The sequence below is a fragment of the Danio aesculapii genome, chromosome 13 (assembly GCF_903798145.1).
Source record: "Danio aesculapii chromosome 13, fDanAes4.1, whole genome shotgun sequence".
NCBI classification, from domain to species: Eukaryota; Metazoa; Chordata; class Actinopteri; order Cypriniformes; family Danionidae; genus Danio; species Danio aesculapii.
This window is the reverse complement of record NC_079447.1, coordinates 32,259,611-32,271,976: the sequence shown is the minus strand read 5'-3', so window position 1 is coordinate 32,271,976 and position 12,366 is coordinate 32,259,611. Positions and strand designations below refer to the sequence as shown.

General features: G+C 33.3%; 1 protein-coding gene across 1 annotated transcript in view; it reads right to left on the bottom strand.

Annotated features, from left to right (window-relative positions):
* lrpprc (leucine-rich pentatricopeptide repeat containing) overlaps positions 1-11,734 on the bottom strand; it is a 116,147-nt gene extending 104,413 nt beyond the window's left edge. The window contains exons 1-9 of the mRNA XM_056470505.1: positions 11,524-11,734; positions 8,353-8,576; positions 8,142-8,264; positions 7,687-7,808; positions 4,754-4,812; positions 4,575-4,661; positions 4,369-4,495; positions 3,285-3,429; positions 2,883-3,037 (exon numbers count right to left, since the gene is read on the bottom strand). Coding sequence (XP_056326480.1) covers positions 2,883-3,037; positions 3,285-3,429; positions 4,369-4,495; positions 4,575-4,661; positions 4,754-4,812; positions 7,687-7,808; positions 8,142-8,264; positions 8,353-8,576; positions 11,524-11,702 — 1,221 coding nt within the window. The 5' untranslated portion in view covers positions 11,703-11,734. The remainder of the gene's footprint in view (positions 1-2,882; positions 3,038-3,284; positions 3,430-4,368; positions 4,496-4,574; positions 4,662-4,753; positions 4,813-7,686; positions 7,809-8,141; positions 8,265-8,352; positions 8,577-11,523) is intronic.
* Positions 11,735-12,366: the final 632 nt, after the last annotated feature.

The window sequence follows — 12,366 nt, the reverse complement described above, 5'->3', positions numbered from 1 at the left end:
TGGTACAATAATCGTTTTGTTTTTGTTTTTTTTTCAACCACTAACAAGCATTGTGTAACACGTTTTGAAAACTGTACACACAATCAGCCAAACAGTAGTCTATGAAGAGCAAACTAAATCATTATCATGCTTTCACACAAAATACATGCAATACGCATACTTTTCAAAATTCAATACCTTTTAAACACTTTTGTCATTCATACTCTCAACAAGTGGCAAAAAACTATACATTTCAGCATGCTAACAAACTCATTTCAAAACTGTTACAGTTTTTTTCCAACTGCTTACACACAAAATATTTTCATGTCACGATTTCTGAAACATCTCACTCAAAATGCAAGTTACACAGCAAATCTCCAAAACTAGAAGCTATTTTTCAGCCCTGAACTCATTTTCAATTGCATAAAACACTTTACACACAATGCTCTACCTAAAATATAAAAATCTAACATGAAGTGACTTTTTTTCCAAACACAACCAATCAAAATGTTACACTTATTCACCTGGTCACACACACTCACTGCTCAAATGTGGAAACAATCATTTCTTAACTAATCACTAAACAATCACTGCTTTACTGTAGTACAGGCCTATAAATAGGTCAAAGGTGACAGGACACCGGGCTGTTCTGGTCCAAAAAATTTAAATAAAAAAATAGTTGATCACCTATCCACAATTTGTAGTTTTGTGCCTACACCCATAATCACTTTTTCTAAATCCTAAATTCCTCTAAAAAAAGAACACAGAAATTCTTCTCAGTCAGGCTCCGTACGTATGATGTCCAACCTTATGCCGGCATGACACTTCTCCAGGCAATTGACCTAAAGAGCTTTAGATTTATAACAACAGTGTCGGCATGGTATATCCAAAAGTGTTATATTATGAAAGTGTTTGCCATGTGAAGCCAATGCTTCATTCTGACATGTGTTTATGGCATTTTGAATGCAGCGTTACCTTTTGAAGTAGATAGTTCAATAGTTCAATGAAGTAGATACAACTGTTTCCAAATAATCATGCGTTTCGTGCTGTATTTACATTGAAACACATCAAATCTTTCCAGAAAATGACAATCATTCCAATATGATCGCAATTTCATGGGGCTCTATTTTAACGATCTAGGCGCAAAGTCTAAAGTGCATAGCCCAAAAGCATTAAGGGCTTGTCCAAATCCACTTTTGCTATTTTAAGGATGGAAAAATACACTCTGCGCTGCAGCACATGGTCTAACAGGATTGTGCTTATTCTCTTAATGAGTTATGGGTGTGTTTCGAGAATAAACCAATCAGAGTCTCATCTCCCATTCCCTTTAAGAGTCAGTTGCGTCACGCCATATGGCGCATTTGCTATTTAGATGGCAGAATTTGTAAGTGGAAAAACTAAAAAATTCTTCACTATTGAGAAAACAGTTAAATAGACCATCTGCAGCACAAGGATAAAGAACGAGCCTCCTCCATTCAGCCTTTACTTTCACTTTCTCTCTTTCGTGGATAAGGAAATGGTGTTGTATACACAGACATCCATTAGCTTACATATTTAATTTTGTTTGTTAAGCGCAAAGAGTTGTTTCAAAACTATTTTTAAATTCAGTTTTAATTTCCAGCAAACGAATAAATGAACAACAATAACGAAGTGTGGATTGGAGTAATATCCAAACACACATGGTGTGCTCCACTTGGTCCAAAACCTGACAGGTGGACTAATCTAAGCTTGTTTTTATTAAAACAAATATAAATATGCATATAATAAATAATACTGCTAATAATGATATAAACAACAACATTATACAAATGCAAATTGTCATGAATAAACTGAAAAAAGCCCCCTGAGATGAAGACATGGAGGTAATGGTTTTTATACTTATGTAGAAAGTAATAATTTTTGTAATACTTTAATTCTTTTTCATCTGTAATGATATTTGCGTATTGCTGTACATCCTGTGTGTATTAAGCAATGTGTAAGCAAGGCGCGCTCTGCGCTGGACTCTTGACCTGCTTTCAGCTGGTCTACTGCACAGTCTATTTTAGTTCCTCAAAATAGCAACGCGTCAACAATGCACCTTAACACACCTCTTTCCTAGACCGGAACACTCATGAGTCCACAAAGTGGTGCAAACGGATTTGCCTTTTAAACAACATATTGGAAAACATGAAAATTAAGGTTGCGTTAGACTGAAAATAGCCACACGCCAGGGCAAACACGTATTGCACCTTATTGCGCCGGGTGTATGATTGGGCGCCTAATCTTTCAGCCACTTCTTTTCTTGACCATGCTGTAAGCCATGGGCTGTCATTGACGTCACAGTCATATCAATAGTACAAAATGTATGACCAAATCAGTATCCTTTCATAACAGCGGAACTATGTACTGTACAATAGAATGTCTATATTTTCAAATATACCAACATTTTGAAGTGGATTTTTTGTTCTACGATCCAAAAAATTTGTTGAAGTGACTGAGAAAAAACTAAAGATTGTACTACGTTTGCAATAAATTTCAGATTTTTTTAATTCTTGTTAGACATTGTTTAGCGGATTTAAATGCAATGAAAAGGTGGTAAATGCAAAAACCACATACTGATATACGTGAATATTTATTCAAACTTCAACAAATAAAAGTTGTTATTTTCTGAAATACTCCCTGTTGGTAATGTTTTTTTAGGTCAGTGAGGAAGTTTTCTGAAGGAGAATTTTTGTTAGTGGTTTGGAGAAACATGCTTATTTTTAGATTTATATGAACTGTAAGAGTTCTGAGCTCAAATGTTTGGTCAAGTATCGTGTTGGTAATTCTCAATGTGTATAAAGTTTTGAAAACGTGGCTTTAGTATGGCACAAAACTTGTTAGAATTTAATAATATGCATAACAGTCATGTTTGAGTCCCTTACCTTGTCCATATTGACACAATGACGAAGAAAGAAGTTGCCAAAATCTGGAGAGTCACCCGTATGTGTGTCTAACATCCCGGTTAAGCTTTTCAGCACAGAAAACGCAGTCTTTTCATGACCGTGGGTAATCAAACTCAAGCAGAGGTTGATAGCATCTGAAAAAAGTGAAGCAAACGAATGCATCAGGATCAAAATAAAAAACTCTATCAATCATTAATAGCTTTCCCAAAATCCCAGAACTTCATCTCACAGCATCAATGTTTTATGTATCGCATTTCTCTAATTGGTTTGGGTTCATATTTAAAACACATCGAATAGTATACTGTTACGAATACATATGGGACCATTATGGTTAACTATAGACCACTGTGGTAAGTGGTTAGGGATAAACTGATGTCAGACCTGGTACATATCCTCTCTCATGACGCATACGTGACACAATCTCGGGCACGTGCTGCTCATGGCCAGTTTTAGCCAGACTGGAAACCACCTGCATCAGATCTCGGTCCATCAGAAAGAAATCTGCATTCTCCACCATATCGAGAGTCTAGAGGAGACAGAGATGAAAGAGATGAATTATTGGTTTATAATAACAATAAAATATATTTCTGTGGTAAAACTTAGAAAACTTATATTGAAATTTATACAAAATAGTTTTTTTAGAAAGTAGAATCTTCCCTTAAGGATGGCAGAATACATGTTGACCTTTCTCACATGGAAAACCAATTGTATTCTATCATTTTTCTCTCAAAAGGAAGATATCTTTTTTTACTCAAGGTTATCTAATTTAGGGTGTTCTTCCCTTACCTCCTTGAAAAGTTATATAGGAGAAAGATTGTGAAACAAATTTTAGTGAAGTAAGGCTTTCGGTCTGTTCTGCAATTTTTTTCAAAGGTGCCACAATATCAAACTACAAGCAAATTTTTACAGAACTTATTTAACACTAGTTCGCCTCAATAAGATATTTTCTAACGTTTCTCAGTGTTGTTTTAAGTGCAAATCCAATGTTGGTACTCTGATGCATGTATTCTGAGACTGTGACATGATTAAGACATAAATACACAAATTCATTCAGAAGATTATTGGTAAACCTTTTGCCCTATCTCCAGTTAATTATCTTCTGAATAGTAAAACTGGTCTACACCTTAGTCATGGACTAGAACCTGTGTTACACCTTTATTCGTATCTAGCAAGAAAGTTTATATATGTATGTATATATGTATATATATATATATATATATATATATGTATTTATATATATATATATATATATAAATATATATATGTATATATATATATATATATATATATATATATATATATATATATATATATATATACATACATACATACATACATACATACAACAACTGCATTTCCATTAAGGAGCGTTAAGTAACATGAACACATACTGTAATATTTTTGTTCATTGTTTGTTCATGTTAGTAATTGCATTAACTAATAAAACCTTATTGTAAAGTGTTACCTGTTTAATTTTGTCAATATCGCCTTTCTCAGCGTACATGTTGAGCAGAGAGAGGTATGTGTCTGGGCCTGGCTCAATTCCTGCTCCCTTCATGACTGACAGGATGCCTTCAGAGCTGGTCATGTCCCTACACAAACACAGGTCACTCAACACACAGGTGCAAAACACACAGAAAAACCTACAGTAAAACAGCACCGTCGACTCACCCTGCCCGGGCATGGCCAATGACTAATGAGTTAAACACAGCCTCTGTGATCGGCAGGTCTTTGTTCTTCATGAAGCCCAGGATTGCACTGCAAGACATTGTGATACAAGCATTGTTTTTTTTATTTATGCAACATCATAACAATACTGTTCATTTGCTGAAATAGATTACTATACTCACCTTGCGCCTTCTATATTGCCTTCTTCACAGTATGCAGCTATGAGTCTCTGATAGGTCACCTAGACAGGCACAATTTATTAGCAATATCAATAATTGCAATTCCACATGATTCCTTCATGTTGTCCCAAAAATTAAGTTAACCTAATAATATTTACGAATTCACGTGGATTGAATATTAAACAATACAATTGTTAGAAAAAAAAATTCAAGAATTATGTTGACTCGGCTCATTTTTAATAAGTAGATTAAATATTACTTAATATTTAAATTAAATACCAAGTCATTTTTAACAAGCAGCAAATATCAATTTTATAATGTTAATAATGACTGACAGATAATATATGTATATTTCATTATATATCTATATACAGTTGAAGTCAGATTTATTAGCCCCCCGCTTTATTTTTTTCCCAATTTTTGTTTAATGGAGAGAAGATTTTTTTTCAGCACATTTCTAAACATAATAGTTTTAATAACTCATTTCTAATAACTGATTTCTTTTATCTTTGTCATGATGACAGTAAATAATATTTTACTAGATATTTTTCTAGTCACTTCTATAGAGTGTAAAGTGACATTTAAAGGCTTACCTAGGTTAATTAGGTTAACTAGGTAGGTTAGGGTAATTAGGCAGGTTATTCTATAATGATGGTTTGTTCTGTAGACTATAAAATATAGCTTAAAGGGGCTAATAACCTTAAAATGTTTTTTTTTTTTTTTATTAAAAACTGCTTTTATTCTAACCGAAATAAAACAAATAAGACTTTCTCCAGAAGAACATACATTATCAAATTTCCTTGGTCTGTTAAACATCATCTTAAACATCTTGTACTTCATGAAAGTCCAAAGCCTTGATAGATTTTATGAATAGTTAATACGTAATTATTGTGTAAAATTGTTCATTTCATATCAGTATTTTTTTTCAGTAATTATAATCTTAATATACCAGTAGAAGTGACAATGTATTTCCGCATTAATGAATTATTCATGAATGATAAAGTGATTCATGAAGTGAATGAATTAATTGGTGTGTTTTTAACTACCTCTGGAAATGATCAAAAGTGGACAAGCTTAAAGTTTTAGAGCCGGTTTACACCTGTATTTAGTGTCATCCATTTGTGATCGGGTTCACATCTTAATAATAGGTTTAAACAGGGCCTCAATTAGCCTTGCACATCTAATCTAATGCAAATATTTCATAATAACCTAATTAAATACAATAGGTATTAGTAATAATAACACTAGTAACAAGGGCTCCTTCCTCAAGGGTATAATTATTTCTTTTCACAACAAAATACAAACTGTAATTTTAAAGTTTAAAAAAAGACTTAACATGTCCACAAATCCCTCGTTATTTCATAATAAGGAACCCTTAAGAAGTTACAAACATTTATGAGTTTCTTTTTTCTATTGAACATAAAAGATATTTTGAAAACAGCTCTCTTCAAAATATCTTCTTTTGCATTCAACAGAGGAAAGAAAGAAAGAAAGAAAGAAAGAAAGAAAGAAAGAAAGAAAGAAAGAAAGAAAGAAAGAAAGAAAGAAAGAAAGAAAGAAAGAAAGAAAGAAAGAAAGAAAGAAAGAAAGAAAAAAACTGGAACAAGTGAAGAGTGAGTAAATGATGACAGAATTGACATTTTTGGGTGATCCTTTTAACAAAGAGACATGAGAACGTTGATATTCAACAATGTTACAGATCACTATTTCAAGACACAATTTAAGATCAAATCTCAAACCTTAAAAATGGTTTTGTCCAACATTTTTTGACTGGCTAGATTAATTAAATTAATCAGTAGTGTTGAGAGGATATTTTGTACATTTCTAGATGCATTTAAAAAAAAACACACCAATAAAGCCATTCATCACTATGAACACTTACATTATTTTTGCTTCTTGTTCAAACTACTTATTCTAAAAATTCTACATAAATAGGTCAAAGATGCGACATCACGTTTTGGTGTCTGCGTCAAATTTAATTTACAAATACTAAATAAAATAATAATTCCTGCTGACAAATGGCTAAAACCTAGTGATTTATAGGACAGTGGCAACATTTAAACACTCAAAAAAAAACCAATTCATTTGTTTTTTAGTATGGCACTATGGTCTTTAATTGGAGTTTATATATATATATATATATATATATATATATATATATATATATATATATATATATATATATATATATATAGATATTTATTTTATTATTGTACTAAATATGCCTGACTAACTGCATTTAATGACAATGTCTGTAAATAATGCTAAAAAAAACTGCATCATAAAAATAAAAATTATTTTATATTATGTTATATATTACAATAGTAGCTTTTCACGTTTGTTTTGATGCTTTAAAAAAAACACCCAAATAAGTACTAAATGTATCAAATAGTAACACTTTAGTTTAGGTCACAATTCATATTTACCTACCTATTATTAAGATATTAACTGTTCATTAGTAGTTATTCCCCCGGTTTCACGAACAAGGTTTAAGGCTAGTCAAGATTAAATTGCATGTTTGAGCTGTCTCAACTTAAAATAACTTGCAGTGAGATGTCTTAAAATACGCCAGTGTCATTTTTTGTCTCCAGGTGCACATCAGTAATATATTTTTCTAAGGCCATTTTAATTAATGTGGCTTAAATAGCCTAATTTAACTAAGGCCTTGTCCTGGCTTAATCTAAGCCCTGTTTGTGAAACTGAGCCATAAAGTATGATCTTATTCTGCATCCTTAATCCTACCCAAAACCTAAACCCAACTTCTATCTTACTAACTATTAATAATCAGCTAATTAGTCATTTATTAAGCCAGTCGTGTCAGTTAACGGTTTTTTAATACTGTGACTTGTGACCTAATTGTGACAAACTAAAATGTAAACCCATCAAACATCCAAATGTTTAATACACATTTACTTCCTTTAATAAATCACACTCACCCTGTTTGGCTGAACATTCGCGGCTTCCATTTTTGCCAGGAAGTCTGTTGGAGAGAACCTGAACTCATTCTGCAGGTACGTCTTGAGCAGAGCATTGTAATGGCTCACATCATAGCTGACGCCTGCAGTAAAACAGAAACATTAAAGTTCAAATAACAGGTTTAGAAGTTCAATTCAATTCCTGTTTATTTGCATAGCACTTTTCACAATAATTATTGTTTTAAAGCAGCTTTACAAAAGGTGCACATTATTGCATTACATTCAAAATCAGAAAAGTTAAGGTTAATAGTTACCATAACTTTATTAGTTACTAATCATTTTAATAAACTAATAGCTGGTAACAGCTTAAGTTATTATATAAATAATTTAATATTATATAAACACATTTAACTTGCAGTTATATAGTATATATACAAGTATAAGCAATAACCACTCAAAGGTTTATAAACTCGTACCAAGTTCAAGAAGTTTATCCCAGATCCGTTTCACCAATTCTGTGCGCTCAGCCAGGGGAGCCTCAGGAAGAAGCGAACCACAGCTTCTCAGCAACAGCAGGGCTTGATTTCCACTTGGATATCCTATCGGCAGAGATTTTAGAGAGGATGTGACATGTAGGATAAGCAGATTTATAAATAGAAATGGATCCGGGAAAGATAGTCAAAGTACCGGTTCTGCAAATATCATGGAAGATGTGCAGCAGCAGTGTTTTGGTGACCCTGCCTGTCCTCCTGACGGAGCTGTCTAGTTTGGACAGAGCCCAGTCAAACTGCTGAGCCTGTTTAGATCGGACCGCCAAGCTGGCCTCATCCTTAACCTGTCCACTCTGCTCCGGGACCACTGCATACTGACGACAGCTCACACATGGCAAAGCTGGTCTGTAGGAGAACAAACTGCACAAAAACGTAAATAAAAACATTACATCCATTCTGCTTATGTTTCTTTTATTCAGATGAAGTCAGAATTATTAGTCCCCCTTTGAATTTTTTTTTCTTTTTTTTTCTCCATTAAACAGAAATCAGGGAAAAAATAAACAGCGGGGCTAATAATTCTGACTTCAACTGTATGTAGGGGTATGGTAATTGTATCATCTACAATAATATCACTTGTTGTTTCAACAAGATAACATTATCAGGTTTTATCATTGTGAGTTTGCAAAAACCAAATATTTTCTTTGCATTTACTTATGCAACTTTAAGGGCACTGTGAACACATTCATTGCACCTATACAATATCCTCCTAGGGCTTGAGTGTCCACATACGTGGACAACACATTTTAGCTCTCAAGTGGCTATTTAAAATACTTTGAATGTTTTATATTTTGTTACAGACATACGGTGTCATCCTGCAACTGTTTTGCAGCATATGAAATGTCCCCAACACTTCTACAAACTATCCAAAATGGGAAAAAAAAAATAGTTTTTACTCTCTAAAAGTCAAAGCAAGTTAAAAAAAACATTCTATTTTAAATATGTATTTAAAAAGTCAGGAAAAAGTGTTTTAAGTAAATTCAGACCCCGAGTCCACATATATGGATATAATTTTTCTCTAAAAGTACATCATATCAAAAGATGATACTTAGGTTTTTATTCTAATTACGTTCTAATAAGCCACAATAGCAAAGAGAAATGAAAAATGTATGTAAAAAAACACCTTGGGCCTTAAGAGGTTAAAAATGTATAAATTATCCTGAAAGGCATTTCAGATGAAGCTTGTGCCACTTCTGCAATGCAAAGACTACTGGATTCATTAAAATGGTTCTATAGTGTCGTGTTATGCTGGTTTAAAGTACGTTAGAAATGTAAAAATCTGACATATACAGTTAAATAAGAAAAGTTCCCTTATAAATAGGGCTGCACAATGTTTCATGCACTAATACAATATTTTAAATTTTCTGTGATATACATTGTGAAATGAATTCAATTTTCCCAAATGACTTTAATATCTGTGTTTGGAAAATTATTCTTATTATTATCTTAATTATAATTTTAGATTAATAGGGATGATTCTGTAGGATGGAGGGCATCTGCATACAATTTAATGAACAATCTACAAGCACCGATAAATACAAAAATACAAATAAAAAATACAAAGTAAACAGTGCTTTATGATTTTCGAAAGAGTCTAACAGGTACAGTAAATGATTAATCAAATGTAAAATAATATAGCAGTCTTCATTGTATGAATAATTCAATAAAATTAACTGTAATCAAAGTTTCAAACGTTACAATTTCTTATGCCAGAATGCCTTAAAAACCTTCACACAGCTACAGGCCTCAAGAAACCATGCGAACGATAAATTATAATCCAGACTAAACATTGCAGACCTGCGATGTGACTACTGCCAATGATCACATTTCAATATTGATGCTGAAACAATATATTGTGCAGCCCAACATATAATGAAAAAAATCAGGGAAATTAGGACACAAAAAGGGTAATGTTGTGCCAAGATATCAAGATAAAAAAAATAAACTAAGCAAAATAACATCTAATCATCATTACCTAACATATCCCAAACATAATTTGGAGATGTATTTGTTTGCCAAAGTACACACTCATATTTATATAAACCTATTGAGCAAAATCTATTATGCCTAATACAATTACTCAAAAAGTTTCAGACCATTGATACTTGAGATATTAAGAAGCATTTCAGCGGAAAATATTTGTTTGCACCTGGCAGTTTAATGTCACTTCTAACCTCCTTGATTTCTTTGTTCGGAGGTCCTATGTATAAATTCTTTAAAGGCATAGTTTAGCTAAAAATGAAATTGCACCTGTTCTAAGCCTGTTTTACTTACTTTCTTTCATTCATTGAACACCAAAGAAAATATTTAAAAAAAAACTGGAAGCCTGTAACTATTGATTCCCATAGTATTTGCTTTCCCTACTATGGAAGTCAATGATTACCGGTATCCAGTATTGTTCAAAATACTTTCATTTAAACAGAAGTTTAAAAAAGAAACTCATAAAGCTGGAGAGTTACTTGAGGAAATGAGCAAATTATGGTTATATTATTTTAGGTTGAACTATATCTATAATATGACATGTAAACAAGGCCCATACACACAGCCAACCATAGACCCTCCCCTCAAATCAGATGTAAACAGGATGCAATGCATTTTCTTGGTCTATTTGTGATCCAAATGTGTAAAAGTGCCTTTGGGCAGGTTTAATTTATCCATATAAATGTACAGGATCCCTTAATAAAGTATTTATTTAAGTCACTGTGGCCCTAAACTGACTAAAAACCATGTACGAAACCGATTAAGTAAATGTTGGCCAATAGGATGTGCAGAATACTGAGGCTCAAAATGACCTTGACATGTTAACCCTTGATATTTTTTGTCACATGCAGTTCACTTCAACATTAGTAGCCCAAACCAACGTTACACAAGCAAAATATGTTACAATAACATATCATCATATGCTTATTAGAGAGATTAATGGTTATGCATTTAGATTAAGGATTTATGCTAACTGATCCAAACCAAAATACAATCACACTGTATTGTAACTATAAACATTAAGAATAAGAATAAGCATAAAAGAGTGCCTGAGAGAAATCTGTAAAGGCTGCATTCAATTCATTTACTCTGTAACGATTTTATAGGTCAAATGCACACAGCAGGATGAAAGATTATGCAAAGGAGCCATATTTTTCTCTTGTGCAACACCATTATACGCCCAAAACACTATATTGCGTTATTATTTAGATAATAACCTGCATTCAGCACATTTTCAGTGCGTTATAAGCACTATATGAGACTGATCATCTCTCAATGACAACTGCATGATCTAAACACGCATGGCGCACAGAGTCATGCTGCGTTATACCTGTTAGCATTTAACCTTCCCGGGACTGTCTGACGACCACAGGCCGCTGCACGAAGAGCACCAACCGCTCCGCTGTAAAGGCGACCAGCTGCCGGTGCATGTTTACTGTTCCCTATGACCTGAATTAACGAAGCCGATGAATTTTTGAGGAGCCGGGCTGATCTTAAGAGCGCAGCCATGTTTAGCCTGCAGAGAGAGAAGAGCGAAGGACATCCGCACCACGTGACGGGGCAGAGAGCAATGGACGAGACCATTTGCATTCACAGGGGGATTCAGTGTCACAAATCCAGTCATAACCATAACCCAGTGCCATTTTATAGAATGTACATCAAAAGTTCTTCATTTGCGGATTTGATAAAAAATGTAATTGTGGGATTTATTACTTGATAACTGGATAAATAGATATTTTATACCTCACAATTATGAAAAGGTTCATGTTCATGAACACAATAATAATAATTATTAGTTTTCCTATTAATAAAATCACAAAACGTTTTCTGCAACATCTGCAATAATAACAAGTGGACAATAATTTCTTTATTTTAAAAAGACACAAAGGACACTTTACATGGATACAAAATTACTTTATTCATTAATTCATTAATTAATTCATTCATTCATTCATAAGTTTTCCTTCAGCTTAATTTCTTTATTCATCAGGGGTCGCCACAGCGGAATGAACTGCCAGCACATAGCTGCGGTCACACTGCACTTTTCTCCCAGTAGACTTCCATTCAAAGCATGCGAATGCGTCAGACCGGAAACGCAAGCTTGTGCGACAAGTTTCGCAGTTCGGTGTGTTGGAAAGTTCAAGCTTGGCGAACTCTGACCTGCGAAATCGCA